The sequence below is a fragment of the Mauremys reevesii genome, linkage group 15 (genome assembly GCF_016161935.1).
Source record: "Mauremys reevesii isolate NIE-2019 linkage group 15, ASM1616193v1, whole genome shotgun sequence".
In the NCBI taxonomy this organism is placed as follows: domain Eukaryota; kingdom Metazoa; phylum Chordata; order Testudines; family Geoemydidae; genus Mauremys; species Mauremys reevesii.
The window spans coordinates 28,531,890-28,555,107 of NC_052637.1; the positions used below are offsets into that span (position 1 = coordinate 28,531,890).

At 47.0% G+C, this 23,218-nt stretch overlaps 1 protein-coding gene across 7 annotated transcripts in view; it reads right to left on the reverse strand.

Annotated features, from left to right (window-relative positions):
- Positions 1-23,218, reverse strand: part of MGAT5B (alpha-1,6-mannosylglycoprotein 6-beta-N-acetylglucosaminyltransferase B) — a 170,812-nt gene that overhangs the window by 50,347 nt on the left and 97,247 nt on the right. For all 7 annotated transcript variants that reach the window (XM_039502379.1, XM_039502381.1, XM_039502382.1 and 4 more), the window contains 3 exons: positions 22,302-22,472; positions 20,882-21,046; positions 19,872-20,041 (listed from right to left, as the gene is read on the reverse strand). In XM_039502379.1, coding sequence (XP_039358313.1) covers positions 19,872-20,041; positions 20,882-21,046; positions 22,302-22,472 — 506 coding nt within the window. The remainder of the gene's footprint in view (positions 1-19,871; positions 20,042-20,881; positions 21,047-22,301; positions 22,473-23,218) is intronic.

The following is a 23,218-nucleotide window of genomic DNA, read 5'->3' on the forward strand; positions in this document are numbered from 1 at the left end:
CCTAGTGAGACAGAGAGTGGTAAAATTGGGAGAATGACACTTACCCTTCTTTGTAAACGGCTTTGAAATCCTCAGATGAAAAACACAGTAAATGCTAAGTCTGATTATTAGAATGAGTATTACTGCTATATAAATGCAAAGAATTATTATATTGCAACTTCTCTACATCTCTATCATTATACATTAAAAAACCGATTGGACTGTGACAAATGGAAATAATCAGCGCTATCATGGAGGAAAGACATAAAGGTTATCGGTATCAAAGAGCAGCAAGATAACATTTAATCTCCCTGTTTCCAGAATTGCAGCTATAATTCAGTACTTGCTTCAACAGACAGCTCCATGACCTACAATATACGGGAGCTGAATCCACTGAGGATTACATAAACCACAATTGATAATTAAGTGTAAATAACACAAAATCATGCAGCTCTCTGCTAACAAAGATTCACATTTCTAAATCAATACTTGAAAAGAAAAATATGGGGCATATTGTGCTACACTTAGTCACATGGGTGAGCACACCCTGGCAGACACTGTTGCACTAAAGTCACCACTTAGTCCCCAACATGGGTAAGAGTTGCAACTTAAGCTCTATACCAATTTTTAGCTGACATGTTGTCCAGTCGTTCTTCTTCTTAAAGGCAGCACCTGCCTCTTTTGGGGCTTGTTCTGCTCTGACCTTTATTTTATGCACTGACTTTGGTGGAGATATTTCTGATTGACACCGGTGTGCGTGAAGGCAGAATCAGGCCCTTTTGAAAAATAATAATTGGAGAGATACCAATCTCCTAGAACTGGAAGGGACCTTGAAAGATCATTGAGTCCAGCCCCCTGCCTTCACTAGCAGGACCAAGTACTGATTTTGCCCCAGATTCCTAAGTGGCCCCCTCAAGGGCTGAACTCACAATGTTGGATGTGGCAGGCCAATGCTCAAACCACTGAGCTATCCCTCCCCCCTTCCATGGTGAAATGCACCCTTGTGCAGAAAGCCAAGACAAAAGCTGTGCACCACTGAAGTCCTCGAAATAGATCCATAGGTCTTTAAGACCAGAAGAGACTATTAGATCATCTAGCCTGGCTTCCAGGGCTCGAGTGGGATTTAACTGCTGTTTTGTCCTCATTAGAGTTGATGAAAAAATCAACCCCTCCCCACAAAATGCAAACCTCAACTCCTTCCTCCCCCTCCCAAAACCCAACCATCATTTAGTTTCTAACTGAAACTGAATGTGTTCATTTTTTTGTTGAGGAAAAGAAGCCCCCGCCGCAAAGACTTAGTTTGGGTAGAACGAAACATTTAGAATGGCCATTCAAAATGCCACTTCCGTGAGAAGTGTCCATTTGAAACAGATCATTTCGACATTTCTCCACGTGCTGTTTCAACATATGCAAACTGTTGGCTTCGGGGGAAGCGGGGTGAGTGCACCTGAAACGATATGACAAATTCAGCCCTCACTCATAAATTGTTTTGGTGCCCCCCCCCAATGGATTTTTGGCGAATTAACTGTTCATCTAAAAATAGCTGCCTGGCTCTACCCCTCATAGTGGCCTTCTGCTCAGGAGTGAATTTTTAGCACAGTGATCTGGTAAAAAGGTGGGACATTTTCCTCAGCTGATTTCCCGTTGAACGTGACACCACAATGAAGCTCTCATCGCAATACATGCAAGATGGGGAGAAGGAAGATCAGGCACTAACTAGCCTCCACGACTGCTTGACAAGTACAACATCCTCTGCACACGGCTCTGTTCTTAAACACTGTCTTCAAGATGATGTCCAGGCACCATGGCTCCAAACCCTGCTGAAGCATTAGCTGCCCCTCGGTAAGCACGTGTCTTTGCATGACACACAGTGGGCCAGATCCTCAGCTGGCGTAAATCAGCACAGCTCCACTGACTTTAACAGAGCTATGCTGATTTACATCAGCTGAGGGTCTGGTCCAGTGATTCTGCTTAAGATAAAAGCTTTTCATTAGACGGCTGCGCCCATTTGTCTCTCACTGGAGCGGATATCCCCAAACTTTAGGAGATATCTCAGATCATAAATCCATGGACTTTAAAGCCAGAAGGGACCATTAGATCATCTCGTCTCACCTCCTGTATTTCTCAGGACATTAAATTCCACCCAGTTACTCCTGTATTGAGCCCAATAACTTGGCTTGGACTAAAGCATAATTTGTGTTTGGCTAAAGCGTCTCTTCCAGTTTTGATCTGAACATCACTTCCCTTGGTCATTTATTCCAATGGTTAATTACCCTCCTTGATAAACATTAGTGCCTTATTTCTAACCTGAATTCATTTGGCTTCAGCCTCCGTTGTTCTGCCTTTCTCTGCTAGATTAAAGAGCCCTCTAGTACCCAGGATTGTCTTTCCATGAAGGTACTTACACACTGTAATTAAATTGCCTCTCAAACTTCTTTCTGATAAGCTACACAGATTGAGATTCTTAAGTCTCTCACTGTATGGTGTTCCCTCCAGCCCTTGATTGGTTTTGTGGCTCTTTTCTGCACCCTCTCCAATTTTTCAACCCCCACAACTGGGCACAATATTCCAATGTTGGCCTCGCCGATGCCATACGCACAGGTAAACTAACCTCCCTGCTCCTACTCATTACTCCCCTGTTTATACATCCAAGAATCACCTTCACCCTTTTGGCACCAGCATAACATTGGGAGCTCAGGATGAGTTACTGATCCACTGTGATTCCTAAATCCTGCCAGTCACTGCTTTCCAGTCCCCCAGTCTGCAGTCCCCAGTCTGCAGGCATGGCCAGCATTTCTTATTCCTAAATGTATAAACGTGCTTTTGGCTGTATTAAAACACATTTTGTTTGAATGGGCCCAGCTTACTAAGTGCTGCAGCTTCCTCTGGATGACTTCCCACGCCTCATCATTATTTAACACTCTGCCAATGTGTGTGTTTATCCACAAGTTTTATGAGCACTAATTTTACATTTACTTCTAGCTGATTGGTGAAACTGTTGAATAGGGTTGGGCCCCACAGAACCCCACTAGAGACATGCCCCTTCGATGATGATTCCCCAGCGATGACAGCTACCTTTTGAGGTTCATCCATTGGCCAGTTCTTAGTCTATTTAATGGTCTTTATTGATACTGTAGAGTGCTAATTTTCTAATCAGAATGTTGTGCAGTGCTAAATCAAACCCTTATAAAAGTGTAAGAATTTCATATTAAAGAATATAGAAGTCTATGCATTTACCTTTACCATCCAACCTTGTCATCTCATCCATTTGTACTCTCATCAAAGAACAAAAGGTTTGACAAAGACCTGTTTTCTATAAAACTATGATTACTTGCATTAATTATATTCCTTTCCTTTCTTAATTGAATCCTGTATCCGTTTTTCCATTAGCATGCCAGGACTGATGACAGACTAACTGGCCTAAAAGTTACTCAGGTCATACCACTTGCTACTTTTGAATATTGGCACTAGCACTCTTATGGAATTTACTTGGCATTCTAAGATGTATTAAAAATTAACCTCAGCAGGTCATATTGAATGCAATGAAGCTCATGATCACTGGTCCCTAGGCAACCACCAACTTCCAGTCCAGTGATTAATTCATCTTTATCAATCATCATGAGATCCCAAACAGTGTTATCCTACGTTGGGTACAATACCTTTTGTGTTAGAAAATTATCATCTGTAATTTAATAACTCACACACACACACACACACACCCATCCCATTTTCCAGTTTGATCGGCAGTCTGTAATAGACCCTTACCAGTACCCTCCCTCTGAGCTTTCCTACCTAGCACATTGATCCATGTGCACTAAAGAGCCTGTAGTGCTGACTTAGCAATGACTCTAAAACAGGTCACGGTGTATATAATAATAAATAATCCCTCTCTCTGACTTCGCATTTTTCATGAGTAGATCCCAAAGGGCTTTACAAAGAAGGCCAGTAACATTATCCCTGTTTTACAGAGTGGGAAACTGAGGCACAGCGAGAGAAAATGGCTGACTCAAGATCACCCAGAAGGCTAATGCCAGAGCCAGAAATAAGATGGAGGTTTCCTGAATCACAGTCCAGTGCTTTACCCACCCCTACCCATCCTCTACCCTCTCCATCCTTCCTAAACAGGTTAACATTCCAATCATGCAACTTCAGTCTGCACCGCCAAGTTATTTTTTTTTTATCCATCCTTATTTAAACATTCTCTATTCAAGCTTTCATCATTTGCCAGTTAAGTCAACTAATTTTCTACTAAACCCAATTTCACTCATGGTTGGAGTGAAATCTCCGTAATTTTTCCTCATGCCGTCTACTACTGACGGCGCTTGAAATTATGCAAATAAAATTGATGAACACAAATGCCTTTTTCTCAGACAGCTTAGCCGAGAGATTGGTTTTTAAAAAACCCGTTGATCCCCACATTCAGAACCACTTCTGAGAAACTGAATCTCACCAATAAACAATTGCCTGACAGAATCTGCTTTTGATTGAGCTCCCTGTAAACCCCCTTGGCAGTTCCAAAGCTCTGAGGATGACGTGGTTATGATTTCGCTGGCAAGCACATTTGTATTGCCCCAACTTCAGAGATTAGCAAATTAGTGACGGCCAAATTCGGCTCTGGTTTTGTTGATTAAATAAAGGATAATGCAGACAAACACGGAGGTTGTTCCCCCCCTTAATTAAGCCCGTTAAAAGAATCATGTTCACCTATAGAGCTGTTCCTTTCTAGCTGCTCTTAGACATCTGCCTCTAACAGCTGTGCATACTCCAGAATAAATCTACAGCAGGTTCTTGTCCTGCTATTTTCCCCTTATAGGTAATTTAATCAGCTGAGGGATTCAGTCCTTTGCCAGAGGCCCTCAGAATTCAGATTACCACAGGTTATCTTCACATCCCATTGACCTATTTTCAAATTAACCCACGCTTTGCTTCCAAGCTATTGCTCCCCACGCTGAAAGGGCCACAATCAAATTGATCCTGGGGGACCCTTCTGCAAGGCAGACCAATATTCTATATCATATTTAATTTCATCGCTGCTGCTGGCCTCTGTTCTCAGCAGCAAGCGGGCGTGCAGGAGGGGAGGTGGAGAAAGGGCTCTGCATGCCGGCAAGATGGGACACAGTCCAACAAGATGCTTCCCCCTTAGGGATGGATAAAGCCAGTTCCCTCCCCTCTGCTGAGGCCCTGATTAAAGCGGCACTGGTGTGCGCATGGGGGATCCAGGACTAGATGCAAAGAGCCATACTGATGTCCTGGGGCTGCAGTGATGTCTCTGCATCCCTGCTCTGGCCCCTACAGAGCTCTCCCGGATACACTCCAGTTCGTCAGACTGGGTGAAACTCACCCCTGTAAAAATGGCGAGTATGAGGCTTAGGCCTCATTGACATCCCATTAGAACTTAAGTGGGACTTAAGAGGGACACAGGTCATGTAGTGTGAATGTCACCTCCTGCAATCTGGTACAAATTTGCTTTAAGTGGAAAACAGCTGGGGCCAAATCCTCAGCTGGTGTCCACAGCTTTAAGAAAATCACTGGAGCTGCACTGATTTGCACCATCTGAGACTCTGGCCCATTGTTTGGAGGTTGTAGGCTGAGATTTTTAAAGCTGCCTAAGGAATCTGGATGTTCAGGTCCCCATAAATACGACTAGGAATTGGGCATGCAAATCCCCTGCGTGTCTTTGAAAATCTCAGCCTGGATCTCCGACATAAAATAAGCTGGAGATTTTGAGCTTGTTTCCAGGCAAAGTCTCTGGACCTGTTAAATGGCTCTGCCCTCATCCTCTCCTGCCAGAGCTGAAGGAGCACATACTCCTCTCCTCAGAGTCCAGGAGAAGCATGTCAGTTTCATCTTGGCATTCGCCAGCATGAAGGGGCAGTTCCTGGGGGAGCATGGTCACTGAACTGCAAATGTGAGCAAGGGGGTTTCTATCCCATTGGTTTAATAAGGAATGCAACAGATTTCAACAGGCCCAGAGAGACTGAAATGGGCATCTTAGCAGAGGGCACCATGGGGTATAATATTACCATCTAACTGCTGGATTCTCCTCTCACACCAGTGTAAATCAGAAGTGATTCCACTGATATCAAGGGAGGTACACAGATGGAAAACTGCTGCAAGTGAGAAGGGAATCTGCCCCAAAGAGTCGTTTCCAGTTTTTTAATGTTTGTCTGGGTTTGAAAAACTTCATCTGCATCTCCCCATCCCACCACCCCAGTTCTCTTTGGCTCAAGACCTTTATGAAGGTACGAAATTCAGAAAATCCTCCCAGCTGTCCTCATTGTGTAGGCTATGGCTTTTTCATGGGGGTGATCACTAGAGCAGTGGTTCTCAACCAGGGGTACGCATACTCCTGGGGTTACACTGAGGTCTTCCAGGGGGTCCATCAACTCATCTAGATATTTCCATAATTTTGCAACAGGCTACATAAAAGGCACTAGCGAAGTCAGTACTAACTAAAATTTCATACAACGACTTGTTTATACTGCTCTGTAGACTATACACTGAAATGTAAGTACAATATTTATACGCCAATAAATTTTATAATTATATAGTAAAACTGAGAAAGTCAGCAATTTTTCAGTAATAGTGGGCTGTGACACTTCTGTATTTTTATGTCTGATTTTGTAAGCAAATATTCTGAAGTGAGGTGAGACTTGAGGACACGCAAGACAAATCAGACTCATGAAATGTGTTCAGTAGTCTGAAAAGTTTCAGAACCACTGCACTAGAGAACAGTGAGTGCAGCACATCACAGTGACTCTAACCAATGGATAAACGGCACGCCAGGTTAATTTAAATGGCACTTCTGGTGTTTTCTGCAAAACTAGTCACAATCCATTTGAACTGGAGTTTGCCAGCATAAATATCCCCACTGTGTGGTCTTTTGATCCCAGCTGTATGATTCCTGCTAAAAAGGTCATTATGAACTTGAGGGTTTTTTTTTAATGCCTGGTACCTTGCTTATTTTTAAAGCAATCCACATAACAAAAGCATCTCCATTTGCACAATATAATCCCATCAGTGATGCACCACTAGTGTTTTAATTCCTTCTTAGCCTGTGATAAATCCTGTCCCCCCCATACTAGTAAAGAGACAGCGTGAGGGAGTAATTGATTCATTCATTTCCCTGGTTTAAGGAAAAAAACTGTTCTCTCAAAGCTAGAGCCAATGATGGAAGAATCCTCCCTGGACAAACAAACTCATATTTGGCGCCACCTGCTGGAAGCAGTTAGACTATGTTCCTGGAAAATACAGAGCCAATGTAAGGCTTCAGCTGGGATTACTCACCTGAGTAATGAGAGCCCTACCAAGTATGTGGATAGCCCAGTTTCCAGTTCATCGTGTGTCCTTTGAAATGAGGGCTGCAGCTGCTGTAAGGGAATCACTTCCCCAGGAGAGCGTTATGAGAAGACTGATACTTGGTGCAACCTGAAGCATTGCAAAGGCCAATCAATTGCTCTTTGGACGTGTTTTTCTGAGCTGCAGGGATAAGCGGTGTCTGGCAGAGATGGATAATTTAACAGCATGCTGAGAGTGGGGTAAACACCACAAGAATTAAAGGAAACCCAGCCCTCCTTCCATTTTGGTGGCAGAATTTTTAACAAGGGGCTCCCACGCCAGCTGCCTCTAATGCACCTGATTTCTCTAAGTCTTTGATCCCAAAAATAGTCGCCTCATTGGCATGCTTCCATTTCCACTGCTATATGCCAACTTAGCAAAGGCTGCTGTGTGTGAGAGAAGAGAACCTGTACTCAGATGCTGAATGGTGTTTGATGAACATGAAGACTGCTCTTTGTATAGATGTACCCCCATGCAATCACTATATAAACGACACAACAATTATATAATAAGACTCTTATCACTTTTATAGGCAGAGGTTTTTGCAACTGCCAAGAACCCAGTTAGTGAGCTATCATTTGGTACAAAATAAACATATTTCAGGAAGAAGTGCAATTTAACAGCTCAATGATTCCTGCTAATTCAGGCACCTCCCTCTCTTATGGAATGAAACCACAAAGGTGCAAGGAATAACGCCTTTTTATTATTTACAATGGCAAGACTGTTTATCTGCATTCCTTGGGTGGGAGCTGTCAATAAATCTACCTAGCTACCTAGTCACAGAAACAGAGAGGCCTCTCTAATTATAGGAAACAGCTTTTGCAATTATCCTAGCCTGCAGGGCTTTCATTTTGATGTATACGCTCTTCATTTTGGAAATATGTCATTGTGGCTCTGTTGACATGTGGTCTACACAATGAAAACAGCTGTATCTGGCCAGGAAAGGGAGCAGCGATATCCCTGAGGGAGCCACACAGGTTATCACAATGTGCCATTGTGTGATAAGATTATCTCTGAATAATACAGCTATAGCAATTCAGCACTGGCAAGTGGACAGCTCTGCGAATGGAGACAGTTTAGGGCCGGACTCTCACGGGTGTAACTCAGGAGTCAATGGAGCTATGCTGATTTACATCAGCTGAAGAGTTGGGCCTTAGGGTGAAATGCAGCCCTGCACAGAGAGTCACACAGTTGGATTTCTCCCATACCTTTGTGCTACACTTTTATGGTTAGCGTATAACTCCCCCTTCTATTATACCCCAAACTCTAATAATGCCAGGAGCAAGCTCTGTAGCCCTATGCACTTCCAGGGCAAGTAAGCCAAACACCTGGAAGTCAGACAGACAATGGAGATCCTTTCAGAGAAGAATACGCAGATGTTCTGGATACCCCAGCTAGTGGCAGAAATGGAATATACTGCACCCTCTGGCTCATTGGGACACTTCCCTGGAACTGAGTCATAGACACTGCTCACGTGCTCGAAACCTTTTGACCTCACTGCAGTTAGCCACTTAAGTACTGATCTGCTCTGTGGTGCAAAGCCCTGAACACATAAATGCAATCTTTCCACCCGACCTGGGGTCTTGTGCAGGGGCCAGCATACTCCCTACAGGTTCCCACTCTACTCTGCACTTGCCTGAGACTCACTCTGCTTGAGGGCCTCCCATAGGAGCCAACCTGCTTTCTATATCTCTATCTCCTCTTCCCCTTTGATCCCCTTCCTGCCAGAGTTTCCCTGTCCTGGAAACTCTCTCCTCATCTGGGCTACTTGGCAGGATTTTATAATCACCTGATCAGTCTCCAGTGAGAGGTACTGAGCAGTCACAGGCGAGGTTGGGCCCTCCTCCCCTTAAAGGGCCAGCCACCCCAGGACACACCCTTCAGTCATTTAGGCATATTTGAAAATCTCACCTACAGACAACTGCAAACTCTTTTAGGTTAAAAGCTGCATTTCCAACCATCCACTCCTTTTTTTCCCATTGTGAAAATAGCCATCTTAACCCTATGGTCCCCATTCCCTGTAGCACTTGGCTGTCCCATTGTACCACTCTTCCCTTGAGGACGAGACCCATAAAACTCACCAGCCACACTGGAAAGGAAAGCAAATGAAGTCAGTGCCCATGTGAATCCTCTCCTGCTAGCGCAGGATACCAAGGAATCACGGGCGCTGCACGGAATGCAGTGAGTGAGTCTGGAGGAGGAAGAGAGGGGCATGCTACACACATCCAGCAATTATTTCAGAGGTTGGCCAGGAGGTGTGCAGCATGAGAACTAGGCTTGAAAAACAGCACTTGCAATTTACCAACATGCACTCACAAGCCGCCTCATTAACAAGCAAACTGGGCTTTTCAGAATGAATCGCCCTTCTCTCCACCCCCACCAAGCAGTCACACACCCAATGGGCCTGATTCTTATCTCCACGAAGTCTCCAGAGCAATGTAAAGGAGCTTCAGTAACAATGAGAATCAGGCCCATTCTTCGCTCTTACGGTTTTCTGCATGGCCCAGTTTGTTTCCGTCTCGGCTCCATCTGAAGACGTTACCAGAAGCGCCCGTGTCCCCTTCTGACTGCTTTACATACACAAGATGCAAGTTACGGGGAAGGAAACTTGTGACTAATTGATTTGGCTTGATGCTTTTGCTTTTGTTCCTGGGAACTGCAAATTGTGGCTGATGTTATAATACGTCTAACAACCGACCTATAAGCCACCAGATAATTGTGCATGTTTCACCTCCTGCCTGTCAGGATGCATAAGATGTAAGCTAAGAAATTCAGTGAGAAATGCAAAGAAGGGGAAATCAGAAACACCTGCATATAATTGAAGTACAGGAGGAAAAGTAGCCTCTGCAAAGAGTGAGCAGCATGACTCAAGGATCTGGGGGAGCTATATGTGAAAAAAAAGCCCATTTTTTTATTTGTATTTGAGTAGCACCTTGAGTCCTCAGCCAAGATCAGGGCCCCACAGCGCTTGGTGCTGTACAAACACACAGTAAGAAACAGTCCCTGCCCCAAAGAGCTTATGGCTTAAAGAAACAAGGCATATCTAAAAGATACGCTCTAGCTTCAGCAGGAATTAAGTCAGGGAAGTCTTAGCGCCTGTGTTGTAACAGGAAGTCAGACTAGACAGATCACAATGGTTCCTTCTGGCCCTTTAATCTAGGAAAGCAAACAAAGGGTGTGAGGGGAAAGAGAAGCCCAGAGAGATGAAGTGACTTGCCTGTGGTCACACAGCAGGTCAGTAGCAAAGCCAGGAATAGGACCACGTCTCTTGGCACCCAGCAAAGTGCCCTTTCCATTAGACTATGCCCAGGGGCGGCTCTAGTCATTTCGCCGCCCCAAGCATGGCGGCACACCGTGGGGGGCGCTCTGCCGGTCGCCGGTCCCGCGGCTCCGGTGGACCTCCCGTAGGCGTGCCTGCGGACGCTCCACCGAAGCCGCGGGACCAGTGGACCCTCCGCAGGCACATCTGCGGGAGGTCCACCGGAGCTGCCTGCTGCCCTCCCGGCGACCGGCAGAGCGCCCCCCACGGCATGCTGCCCCAAGCACGCGCTTGGCATGCTGGGGCCTGGAGCCGCCCCTGACTGCCATCTCTCTTATGAGATGGCTGATTGCGTCACGTAGGACCCGATCCCATGTCTACGGAGGTCAACAGAAAGTCTCTCATTGACTTTAGTGGGAGCCAGATCTGGCTCCTGGAGCTAGAGGGTTCACGGGTATTTCGGTGATCACCAGTTTAGTTGTGAAAATATCTGAGAATCCCAGGAGTTATATGGCTTTTAGCACAAATTAATATTTGTCCAAAAATTCACAGGGCAGGGCATTTTTCTAGGTTAGTCACCATGCGCTAGTCACCATCCATTATTCTCCTCTTCAGAGTGTTACCCAGTCAGGAAGCAGCCGCAATACCCCATCACTAAGTTGGCCATTCACACCCCGTTAAGGTCCTGATTCTGTGATCTGATCCATGTGTGTGGACTCTGGTATCTGTTCACTGACTTCTGTGGGACTCCACATGGGTGCTATGGTCCTCCGGCATGGATCAGATCAAAATACTAAACCTTGGAGCAAGGGAGGGAATTGTGCCTCAGAGGGGTGACTCTGAGTCCCAATGTGGCCCCGGGGCTACTCCTGGGATGGTACAGTCTGTACACCCCCTAAAGACCCAACTGAGCCCCACAATTATTTATTAGTATCATGTATTATTAACCCTACGTATTCTATTCAGTTTCCCATTGCCTGTATTAGCAAAGGCTTTTCTAAGCATTCCTCAGATCCTCCGCACAGCCCAGAACAGAAGTAACAGCGGGGAAGTTTCTAGGAGAAGCTAGAGAACAGAGAAATGGCTCGCTGGGTCCACTCAATCCAGTGGTTTTATCTTGGCGTTTACATGTGACAAGATGGAAGATTTCTCAAACTCCCTGCTACACAATGCCAGCCCTGCAGCAAATTAAGAGAGGGGCAGGAAAAATTATGCTTTTCAGAGCCGCTGCTCAGAGAAGCTGCTTGCAACAGCAGAGTCCAGCGTCAGCTCGAGCGGATTTGGCGGCGCCAGAAAATTAAGTCCTGGCAGAGAAAATGACTGCCAAAGGGGAGGGGTTTCCCCTCCTGGTGGGGATGATGACAAGGAGAGCTAACTGCTCTGCGTGGACTGGAGATAAATTATAACGTGCAGACACAGGATTCTCTCGGCCATTGCCCTCGACTAGGAGAGGGTACGTTCTTCTCCCACCAGGGACACTCACAGTAGTTACCCTAGCTAAGCCAGCATGCTGTGGGTTGAGCCTCAGGGGATGCTGTGCCCTGCAAGAGGGAAGGGGTCTGCAGCGCACATTAGTCCTCCGCTCTTTGCCTCTCTTTGTGGTGCAGGGGAGTGATCCAGTGGCCACTGTACCCTGCCACACAGAGCTTGGAGATCCCCGACCCAGGTCAGGTGAGGGGCAGCAGGCACTAAATGTCAGTCTCTTTGCAGCCCTGCTGGGCTGCAGGGAGCTCTACTGCCCATGCCTCTTTCCCCGACATGGGGGTACGCCTGTGTCTCTCTGCTGGGTAAGTGTTGTATCCGACCCATGGCCCTGGGGCAGCTCCTGACTCTGATCTCTCCTTCCCTCACACCGGTGCTGTTGCCAAATCTGGGAGGTTTTTTTCTCTGTAACATCTCCAGTGTCCATCCCTCCCACCCCCAGTGCCAATGCCCCTGGCCAAGCTCCAACCACCCCTCGCCTCTACAACTGCAGCCTTCGCCCCTCTGTCCTCCTAGACCTCCCTCCCGACCCGCTTTTAAAATGCTGCTGGGAAAACCACCTGTTTTGCTTGCTGCTTGGGCCCTGTCCTGCCCTTCCACTGATCCCGTCCCTGGCTTCCTCCCTGCTCCTCCTCAGCTCCGCTGAGGCAATCTGCACCCACAGCACACATGCCTGGAGCAGCCCCCATGCATTGACAGCCCCTGGGTACTGTGAAGGGTGTGCAGGGGGGAAAGGCTCCTTGTGATCGCACGTGCACAAACCCTGAGCAAAAGACACACTGTGCACAACCTAGCCCTTAGCTTGAAGCATTTCTGGGTAGAGGCCTTGTCATGATCCCGCCTTCATACCTGTCTGCAATGCACTTAGCGCAGTATGGGAACTAGACAACGAACCAGCAGTTTAATTAACTGATACGAGTAGAAATCATTCATTACAATGCTAATTAATATGCTGCTTCCTGAGAAGGCTCAGCCTGCACCTTGGCTCCTAACTAACAGCATGAAACTGCCTCCCTAGACCCCTCTGGGTTTTACGTGAATAACCCATTCCCAAGGACAGCAATTATCTCCATCCTTTCGGCCCATCGGACGTGGGTAAGGAATTGTCCTGGGCAAACAGCACTCCTCAGGGAGCCAGTGTCTGGAACCCTGCTGGTGCCCGCGTGTGCAGTCCCCTGCACGTGACGTGCCAGACTCAAACTGACAGAGATCGTGCCTGCAGTGCCGTTCTTAGAGCACCCTCTGCTGGAGGAGCCATCCAGTGGCATTTACACTTGCCTTGGAATATATGCCCTGAATGTCCAGGCCAGAGGAGAGAAGCTGTGCTGGCCTCCGATACTGGAAAGGGGAGACCAAAAGGTGACAAGCTTGGGCAACGAATCAGCCTCAGGAGGAAGATAAGCCATGCAGGTCAAGATGAAGTTCCTTTTTGACTTGGCTGCCCCACAATAAAATCCATTCAGAGGCAGCAGTCCCAGTTACACGCTGTATTCTACCGCAGAGAACAAGGGTACACACTTTTGCAGCCAGAATCCAGGAACTCTGTGCTCCCAAGCCCAGCTGAGATGGGGAACCACGGCCTGGCTGACTGGTAGCTGTTCTTCACAGCTTCATTCAGAGGCGTCTCAGGGGAGGCACTAGAGTCAGTTTAGAACAGGGGATTTTGTCAGTGCTAATGGATGTCGAAGCCACCAGGCTCGTAGAACAGCAAAAAATGATGGATTACGATGCCCGCTGCTCTGTCTGAGTCCCCCGCTGATGAAAACAAACTTCTTGCAAACCCCGCCAGGACTCAGCTCGCTGTTTCTTGTCATTACCCATAAGAGCAAGCTCTTCATTACAAAAAAAATTGGCATTAACTTCAATCACTCTTGAGTACACAGATATTCTTTAGGAGGATGATTTAGCACAGCACAGAGTGCGCCTGATAACCTGAAGATTTTGTGATGTGTGCATGCTGCTATGAAAAGCCACTGGGCTTTGCAGGATTATTATTTTTTTAAGATAATTAGTTGGGAGCTAATTCTGTTTGTTAATTCTGAATGCTACATTTTTTCCACCCCTTCGCCCTGCCCCAATGAACTTTTCAACCATAGATTGTTCTGCAGTGGATGCTGGCTTAGCGCTGCCCACACATTAATCGGTCAACGGAGTGACTCTGGGGGTTGTTTGTTTTTGCCTCTTTTCTTTGCGTCACCCCTGCCTTCATAATATAGTCACTGTCATTCACCCAGTGAGTCCAGGCCACTTTGTAGGGGGGAACACTGAGATGTTCTACAGAGCGGTTCTGCAAAGGGCCAGCTGATGACGCAGCTGCATCAGCGGTGATTAGAGCTGAGCGAATAATTGATTTTCTGGTTCGGTGGCACTTCCAAAAAAAATTGTGGAATAAAATTGAAGATTGAATCTGAAACTTTTTGGAATTTTCAGTGAATTGAAAAAAGGCGGTGCCGGGTCTGTTCCCGGGTGGGAAACTGAAACCTGCATCTCCCAGCGTCCAGGTGAGTGCCCTAATCGATGGACTATAAGCACAGGGGAGGTGGGACTGAGCACAATAGCGCCCCCCTCCGCTCCCTCTTCTGGCCGTTTTGTGAATGGCCAAAACTATTTGTGTCAAACTCACACATGGTTTTGGGTCAATGGAAACTGCATTCCTCATTGAATACATGATTTGTGTGAAAAATTTCGCCCAGCTCTAGTGGTGATATATGTATACGCTAGAACCCCTTGTCCCTCCCCAGCCCTGTTTCCTCCCTGCCAATAAACATGCAGGACAAATGAATTACTAACACTGAGACAGGGTGGCTCAAGAGAATGTCTCAGAGCAGAAGATCAACTAGTCCTTGCAAAATGAATGGATCCTAGATATCAAGTTGTGAGGCCCCATCACTCGAGTAATTTGAAATTATACTGCACAAAGCCCTACATAATGTACTTCAATGAACAATCTGATGTTTGTGGAGGGGCCAAGCTACATGAACTAATAGCTCTTTTCCATCTCTAATGTCCACTGGCCTGATTTTAGAAGACACTTCAGTCACTCAGTGCCGCCGACAATCCAGAAGACCCATTGAGTGAAATCTGGTGGGCCCAATTCTTGTTTACACTATGGCCTCTTTATGCCACTTTGGCATAAATGGCATTTGCTTTTTAAGGCCTCTTAAAAGAGAATGAGGCCTGGCCTGCTCAGAAAACACTTCTGGTGCTGTCACAGGTCTCCGTTCCCATCACCCCAATCCAGGGCCTGTCCAAAGAGGTCGCCCAGTGCTTTGAAGCAGTAACTCTGACCCGGCAGTGTTGTGTGGTGGGCTTGTGAAGTTTGCAGCCTACTCTGTCTCTTTGGTTTGCCAGCTCTTTGCCATGCTGGTGTCCCTCACCCCCCTCCGTGTCAAACATGCCTCTCGCCGACTCATGATAAGTCCAGAAGGGGAAGCCTCTTCTCAGGCTGCTGGCAATTCTACTACCAAACAGGGCTACGGAAGTGAATGCAAACTCTTTGGGGCCTTTCTACATGGAAGCTGGGGGTGAAAGGCTGATGTTATTGCCCAGATATGGAAGTGACTCGGCCAACATCTGGGTTATTGAGTCTGAATACTGCAGTAACGTTGGAAAACTTCCAGAGGTGGGATTTCAAAACTGCTCAGCATTGGTCTAACTCTGCTCCCATCCAAGTCAGCGGGAGCCTTACAGTGGTCTCCAATGGGAGAGTGTAATAAGGCTTTTGAAAATCCCACCCACACAGCTCCAGGAGGAGTCTTATCCACACCCCCAGAGTTATCGCTTTGACACGTTGTGTCACTCTGCAGAAAGGACCCGGTCCTGTACCCATCAATGGCAACACAAATAACCCAGGGGCTTCCATGGGAGCAGGATCCAACTTGAAGTCGCAGCTGAGAGGTTGATTCATAAGAACGGCCATACTGGGTCAGACCAATGCTTCATCTAGACCAATATCCTGTCTTCTGACAGTAGCCAGTATCAGGTGCTTCAGAGGGAATGAACAGAACAGGGCAATTATCGAGTGATTCATCCCATCATCTAGTCCCAGTGTCTGGCAGGCAAAGATTTAGGGACATACGGAACATATAGTTGAATCCCTGATCATCTTGGCTAATAGTCATTGATGGACCTATCCTCCCTGAACTTGTCTAATTCTTTTTTTAACCCAGTTATACTTTTGACCTATACAACATCCCCCGGCAATGAGTTCCACATTGACTGTTGATTGTGCATTGTGTGAAGAAGTACTTCCTTATGTTTGTGTTAAACCTGTGCCTATGAATTGCATTGGGTGACCCCTGGTTCTTGTATTATGTGAATGGGTAAATAACACTTCCTTATTCACTTTCTCCACACCTGTCATGATTTTATAGACCTCTAACGTATCCTCCCTTAGTCGTCTCTTTTCTAAGCTGAATAGTCCTGTTACATCTCTCCTCATATGGAAGCTGTTCCATACTTCTAATAATTTTACTGCCTTTTTCTGTACCTTTTCCAATTCTAATATACCTTTTTTTGAGATCGAGGTGACCAGAACTGCCTGCAGTAATTAAGATATGAGCCTACCATGGCTTTATATAATGGCATTATGATATTTTCTGTCTTATTATCTAGCCCTTTTGTAATGATTCCCAACATTCTGTTAGCTTCTTTGACTGCCGCTGCACATTGAGCAGATGTTTTCAGGGAACTACCCACAATGACTGCAACAGCTAATTTAGATCCTTCATTTTGTATGTATAGTTGGAATTACATTTTCCAATATACATTACTTTGCTTTTATCAACATTGAATTTCATCTGCCATTTTCTTGCCAACCCCGTTTCAAAGCTTGAGTAATTTTTTTATTGTCTGCAAACTTTGCCACCTCACTGTTTACCCCTTTTCCCAGATCATTTATGACTATGTTGAACAGCACTGGTCCCAGTACAGATCCTTGGGGGACCCCCTATTTACCTCTTTCCACTGTGAAAACTGACCATTTATTCCTAACCGTTGTTTCTTATCGTTTAACCAGTTGCTGATCCATGAGAGGTCCTCTTATCCCAGGACCACCTACTTTGCTTATCAGCCTTTGGTGAGGGATCTTGTCAAAGATTTTCTGAAAGTCCAAGTAAACTATATCCACTAGATCACCTCTGTCCATATTTGCTGACCTCCCCTCAAAGAATTGTAATAGAATGGTGAGGCATGATTTCCCTTTACAAAAGCCTGTTGACACTTTCCCAATTTATCATGTTCATCTATGTGTCTGATAATCCTGTTCTTCACTATAGTTTCAACCAATATGCCTGATACTGAAGTTAGGCTTACTGGCCTGTAATTGCCCGGATCCGCTCTGGAGCCTTTTTTAAAAATCAGCATTACATTAGCTATTCACCAGTCATCTGGTACAGAGGCTGATTTAAGCAATGGGTTACATACCACAGTTAGTAGTTCTTTAATTTCATGTTTGAGTTCCTTCAGAACTCTTGGGTGAATACCATCTGCTCCTGGTGACTTATTACTGTTTAATTTATCAGTTTGTTCCAAAACCTCTTCTATTGACATCTCAGTCTTGGACAGTTCCTCAGATTTGTCACTTAAAAAGAATGGCTCAGGTGCGGGGATCTGCCTCATAACTTCTGCAGTGAAGACCGATGCAAAGAATTCATGTAGCTTCTCCGCAACAGCCTTCTCTTCTTTGCGTGCTCCTTTAGCACCTCGATCATCCAGTGGCCCCACTGACTGTTTGGCAGGCTTCCTGCTTCTCATGTACTTAATTCTTTTCAAAGATTCTTTTGCAGCTGTTCACCTTGCTTTGCCCTTGAGCTTCTTGTGCTATTTTTGACAGCTCACACCAGCTGCCGTGCTCTCCTTCTTCAGCAGGAAGAAGGAGAAGGAAGGAAGGAATGGGCTTAACGAGCATGGAGCTACTGCCTTTAAAACAATGCCAGTAAAGTCACTGGAGACGCGAACTGGAACTGAAATGGCCATGGCACAGTGGGAGGAGCAAGCCATCCTGCAGCACACCTGCATCCGCTCTAATACCAGCTATTCTGGGGGCTTTGTTCGGAAAGATTCTAACTGCGAATGAAATCTGAGTCTGAAACAACCAAAGAGAGACTTTCCTGTGTTCTCCTGGGCCAGACCCCGGTGAGCTTCACCTCCCAGGGGCTCCCAAGAGGTGTGGCCAGAATCTTTCCCTAGCGCAAGGTTAATTCAGAAACCATAAAAGGCCTCATTCGCCTCTCCTTTACACTCATTTTACACTGATGCAACGCAACCAGCTTCAGTGGAGTTACTCCTGATTTACACAAGTATGAGTTACTCCTGATTTACACCTGGACCATAGTCTCTCTGCTGTACACACCTCGGTGCACTAACCCCCGCTGTCCTCTCCCACTGTCTGAAGGACATGATGCAGAGCTGGTGCTTGAAGGAGAAGTGGCTAGCTCCTGGGGGTGAACCCGGAGCAAGCCTGGGCCTCATACATAACCAGACTCACAAGAGTGACCCTTGGACAGAGGCTGGCTCCTCTGCCCAGTGCAGGCAGAGGACAGGGGAAAGTGAGAGAAGGGGAGATGCTGGCATGGCAGGGAGCTGCTCACCAAGAGCCACAGGGACTGATGATTAGTGCTAGGGTAATACAAGGGGCAGATCCTCAGCTGGTATAAACTGTCATGAAGCAATGGGAGGTAAAGCTCACTAGAGGTCTGACCCAGGAGTGTACAGGAAAGTGCCCCTGTGGTTTATTCCATTCGAGTTATGACCATTTACACCAGTTGAGGATCTGCCTCTGGATGTCTCCAGCCTTGTTTACATTGGGGAGATCAACCACCGGTGCCCAGTCTAGGGTTGCCAAGTCTCCAGGATTGTCCTGGAGTCTCTAGGAATTAATGATTAATCTTAATTAAAAACTATGTCATGTGATGAAACCTCCAGGAATATGTCCAACCACAATTGGCAACCCTAGACCAGTTATGGTGCAATTGTATCAGTGGAAAGCCCGAGTGTAAACTATTATAAGCTGGGATTTGCAATGCAGCTGCTCACCCCTGCTGGAAGCCAGGATGAACTGTACTAGTGCAAACCACATCTTTGCTCGTCTGCATTAAGGGTTTACAGTGCTGAAATCAGGGCGAATTCCCAGGCAAAGCCTAAGTCAGCACACGTAGCATCATGCTTTGCAGAGTCTTTCATCCAACAATCTCACAAATCATAGAATATCAGGGTTGGAAGGGACCTCAGGAGGTCATCTAGTCCAACCCCCTGCTCAAAGCAGGACCAATCCCCAGGCAGATTTTTGCCCCAGATCCCTAAGTGGCCTCCTCAAGGATTGAACTCACAACCCTGGGTTTAGCAGGCCAATGCTCAAATCACTGAGCTAGCAATCTTCACTGAGCCCCATGATGCCCATGTGAGGAAGGTAGAGAGTACTATAGCCATTTTACATATGGAGAAACAGAGGCACAAAGAGCTGGAAGCAAATGGAGCAAGATAACACAATGCGTCTGTGATAGCTGAGAATAGAACCCTGGGGCCCTGACTCCTCATCCTCCAGACTACACCGCTTTCCAGGAGAGTGGCAGGGTACGACAGAGAGACCTGAATGTGAGGACAATGGGAAAACAAAGTGAAGCATCTGTCTGCTACAGACATTTCTATGGGATCTCACACAGCAATCCCAACAGCCACAGCCTAATGGATGCCTAGAGGTACAGCCTTCCCATGCACACAAATAACAGCCCATCAGACAACGCCAGCCTGCTCCCAAGGGGGCTCCCGCTCTTCTGGCTGGGACCATTTCTTTGGGCGTCAACATGGCACTTACCTCTGCAGCTCTTTCAAAGAAACCGTGACTTTCAGGCTGTGTCCCAGAACGAAGAGGGCAGCTAAGATATCTGCCCATTGGACCATCTCACCCAGAGGTCCCCCCTTCAGCACCCTGGGGCTGAAAACATCCCCTGACTCCTCTGTCAGGAAGCCGATGTGAATCAAGATCTAGAGAGAGAAGGAGGGAGGTTGATGCTCTTGTGGCCCAGGCAGCACGGAATGTGGCTGTGTAGGCAGCACTCAGACATGAGGACGGTGTGCAACAGAAACTTCGCAGGGAGCCAAACTCTAAGGTCCTCACTCGCGTTTTACTCAGTCTTCACCCAGGCAAAACTCTCAGGCTGATTCTTCCAAACTTGGGTGCCCAACTAAATCCATGTTTTGGCATCAAAGCAAGAAGCCTGCTCTTCAGAGGTGGCCAGCTCCTGCTGCCTGCATGGACTTCACAGGGCACTGTGGGTACTCAGCACCCATTGGGATCAGGACCATTGACCGCAGTGGGAGTTTTGCCTGAGTGATGAATGAGAACGTGCTTCAGCATTAGGCCCATGGACTTTAGGATCAGTGAGTGACTTACACAAGGAACAAGAAGCCTTGAAATTGCCTGTCTCTACGCTCAGCCTAGCACAGGTGGCTGGAATGCTGACCTAGTCTGCCCTTCCCCATGAACGACACCTGTAGCCATCTCCCCAGCAATCTCCAAAGGCACAAGCTGTATGTGGCTCCCGAATCCATACCAGCCACTCAGTCTGGCTTTCAGCTCAGCAGAAGCTGGGGGCTGAGGTTTTTCTGAAGGTAGTTAGGAGGCTTGCACATGATCCGCTAAGGCCAACCAAACTCATTTCCACAGGCTAGACGTGAAGGGGATTTCCATACATTAAAGTGCCCTTTCCCACTCCTCCTGAACAGCCTCCAGTTTACTGCTCTACAGTTAGTGCAACTGGTTCTGGAGGCAAATGCAAAGGACTCGTCAGCCTGCGACTAATTCTCCCTATGTTCATCTTTCACCTGTTTTTGATCCCTCTGTCTGCCCTTCAGTTTCTGAGCCAGGCTTCGGGTTGCCAGAAGCCACTGTGAGGCCAAGTGCCGGACTCTCTTCTTCATGAAGATCAAGGATTCCTTGCCACTCCCGATCAGCTCAAGGAGGTAAGAGAGGTTGCTCCGAAAAGCTGCCTAGGAAAAAAAAAGAGAGTCTGCTTTTTAGGCTATGTCTACATGACGAGCCGGGGTGTGATTCCCCTGCTCGTGTTTTCATCTAACCTCTCATCATGCTGGTGCAAATAGCAGTGTAGCCACAACAGTAGGGATAGCGGCAGTGAAGGCACAGCTGAGCTGTGCTGAATACAACCCTGCCTGAAACTGGCCTGGCTGGCTCCTTTCCTGGAGCAAGTGCCGTCATCCTTTCGCTGATCTGTCCGAAACACATGGGCAAGGTGATCTGAGTAGTAAGGGAGGGTCACCCTTAAGTGTTACACAGAAGGAACTGCCCCCTTGATTGGCATCAGCGCCCCACTTTGGCTGTGTCAGAAGAGAGTCAGGGAGAAGAACAGACTTGCAGAGCTGGAATGGGTCTTGGGCCCTGCAGGGAGTGAGGTAAGATTAGAGGAGCCCAGTAGGAGAGCAAGAAAAGAGTCTCAACTTCAGGACAGTCCTGCTTTAGGTGGGAGCCTAGGCCACCCACCCAGCCTACGGCTAAGTGGGACTTCTTGTTGGGCCATACAGTCTCCTCCAGAAGTGTCCATGGGACCCTGGAAGTAAATGGAGACTCCATTCCTGAAATGACAGGCAGAGCCATGTTGACAGCTGAGAGCTCCAATATCTTCAGGTGAAAGAGTTGGCAGGTGAAGCATTTAAAATCTCCCATAGGGATTACGCCAGAGCAAAACCTCAGTGTTCCCCATCCCACTAACCAACTGGGGTCTCCTGACTATCTGCTGGCTCCCCCAAGGATAAATAAACTTTTTCCCTGGCACTGTGGGCTTCAGAAACTTACATCCATGCATGGAAACATCTCTAAGCGAGCAGCAGTTGATCACTGGCGCCACTGATCAGGTGCACTCAGGAGCGCACAGGTCAGTGTAAGAGGGCTGTGCTAGTCTCAGCTTTTACTGTAGTGGTGCTACTGCCCTACTGTGATGCTGGAAGAATGGCTAGTGTTAAGGTTAGAGATAAATGCATGTGCTTGGGGTTTACAGTGCCATAGTCACACCCAAACAAATGCTAACCGATCTCCAGTCTGACATGGATGTAGACACCACCCATAATACAAGGCTCTTTGCACTGATAGACCCTCTAATACAGATTTTCTTCAGGCACCATTTGTGACCTTTCTGTAGCTCTTGCCTAGAGACGTTGAATCCAGCAGCCCACGTAGGAATACACCTGAAGGAGGGTGCTGGACTGGCACACAGACCCTCACTGCCCTTACCTGCACTCTGGGTGGTGGCTTTGAGGATGGCATGGCTGCTGTCTGATTTCTCCAAGGCAGCGGAGGACAAAACCACTCAACTTCGCTGAGGTAGATGAGGAACGAGCATTCTGTGCCGTCCACGCCGAAAAACGCATAGCAGGGGTCGGACGTCCACCTGGCCCTCATCCACTGCAAGACAGGCAGAGACACAGATTAGCGGGGAGAGCGCTGCAAATCCCACTGCTGGAGAACTATGTTTCGGGCATCTTGTGCAGAAATCTAAGGATGCTCACTAGGTGGCCACTGTGAACCCTGTCACATGCAACCTTCCAGACCTTTCTCCGTGGAACCTTGGGGGCAGGGGGAATAAAATGGAAGGAAACACACAAAGACTTATACTTCCCACATCAAACAGCACTACTGGCTCACTTCCAAACATGGGCACCACAGAAGGACACATATTTGACCGAGGATTATTAGCCTCCACAGTAAAACTAGGTTCACACAAACACAACTGCTTTGTAACCAGCTTTGCCATGAAAATATAAGCGGGAAAGTAGTGTTGGCATAGAGGCCTCAGGTTCTATTTCCATTCCATCTGCTTTCTTCTATCTACATTACAACAAGACCCCACGTCACTTTCCCATCTGAGTAGGAGTTTGTCACGCTATCCTTGGCCATATTTCCTGGGCCATAACTTGTGCAGCTGGCAGCCTGGTTTATCCCTACAGTGTAAGTTTCCAGGAACATGTGGCTTGCTAAGGAATGAATAAATCATTCCTTAAAATGTAAATGTATTTAACTATCAGAGCGTAATACTTTGTCCTACCCGCAGGGGTAACGTATAGGACCACCCGTCTAGCACTAGGACTGGCTGGAAAACAAGAATTCTGTTTTGTGAAAAATGTCAAGGTTTTGACATTTGTTATCGTTCC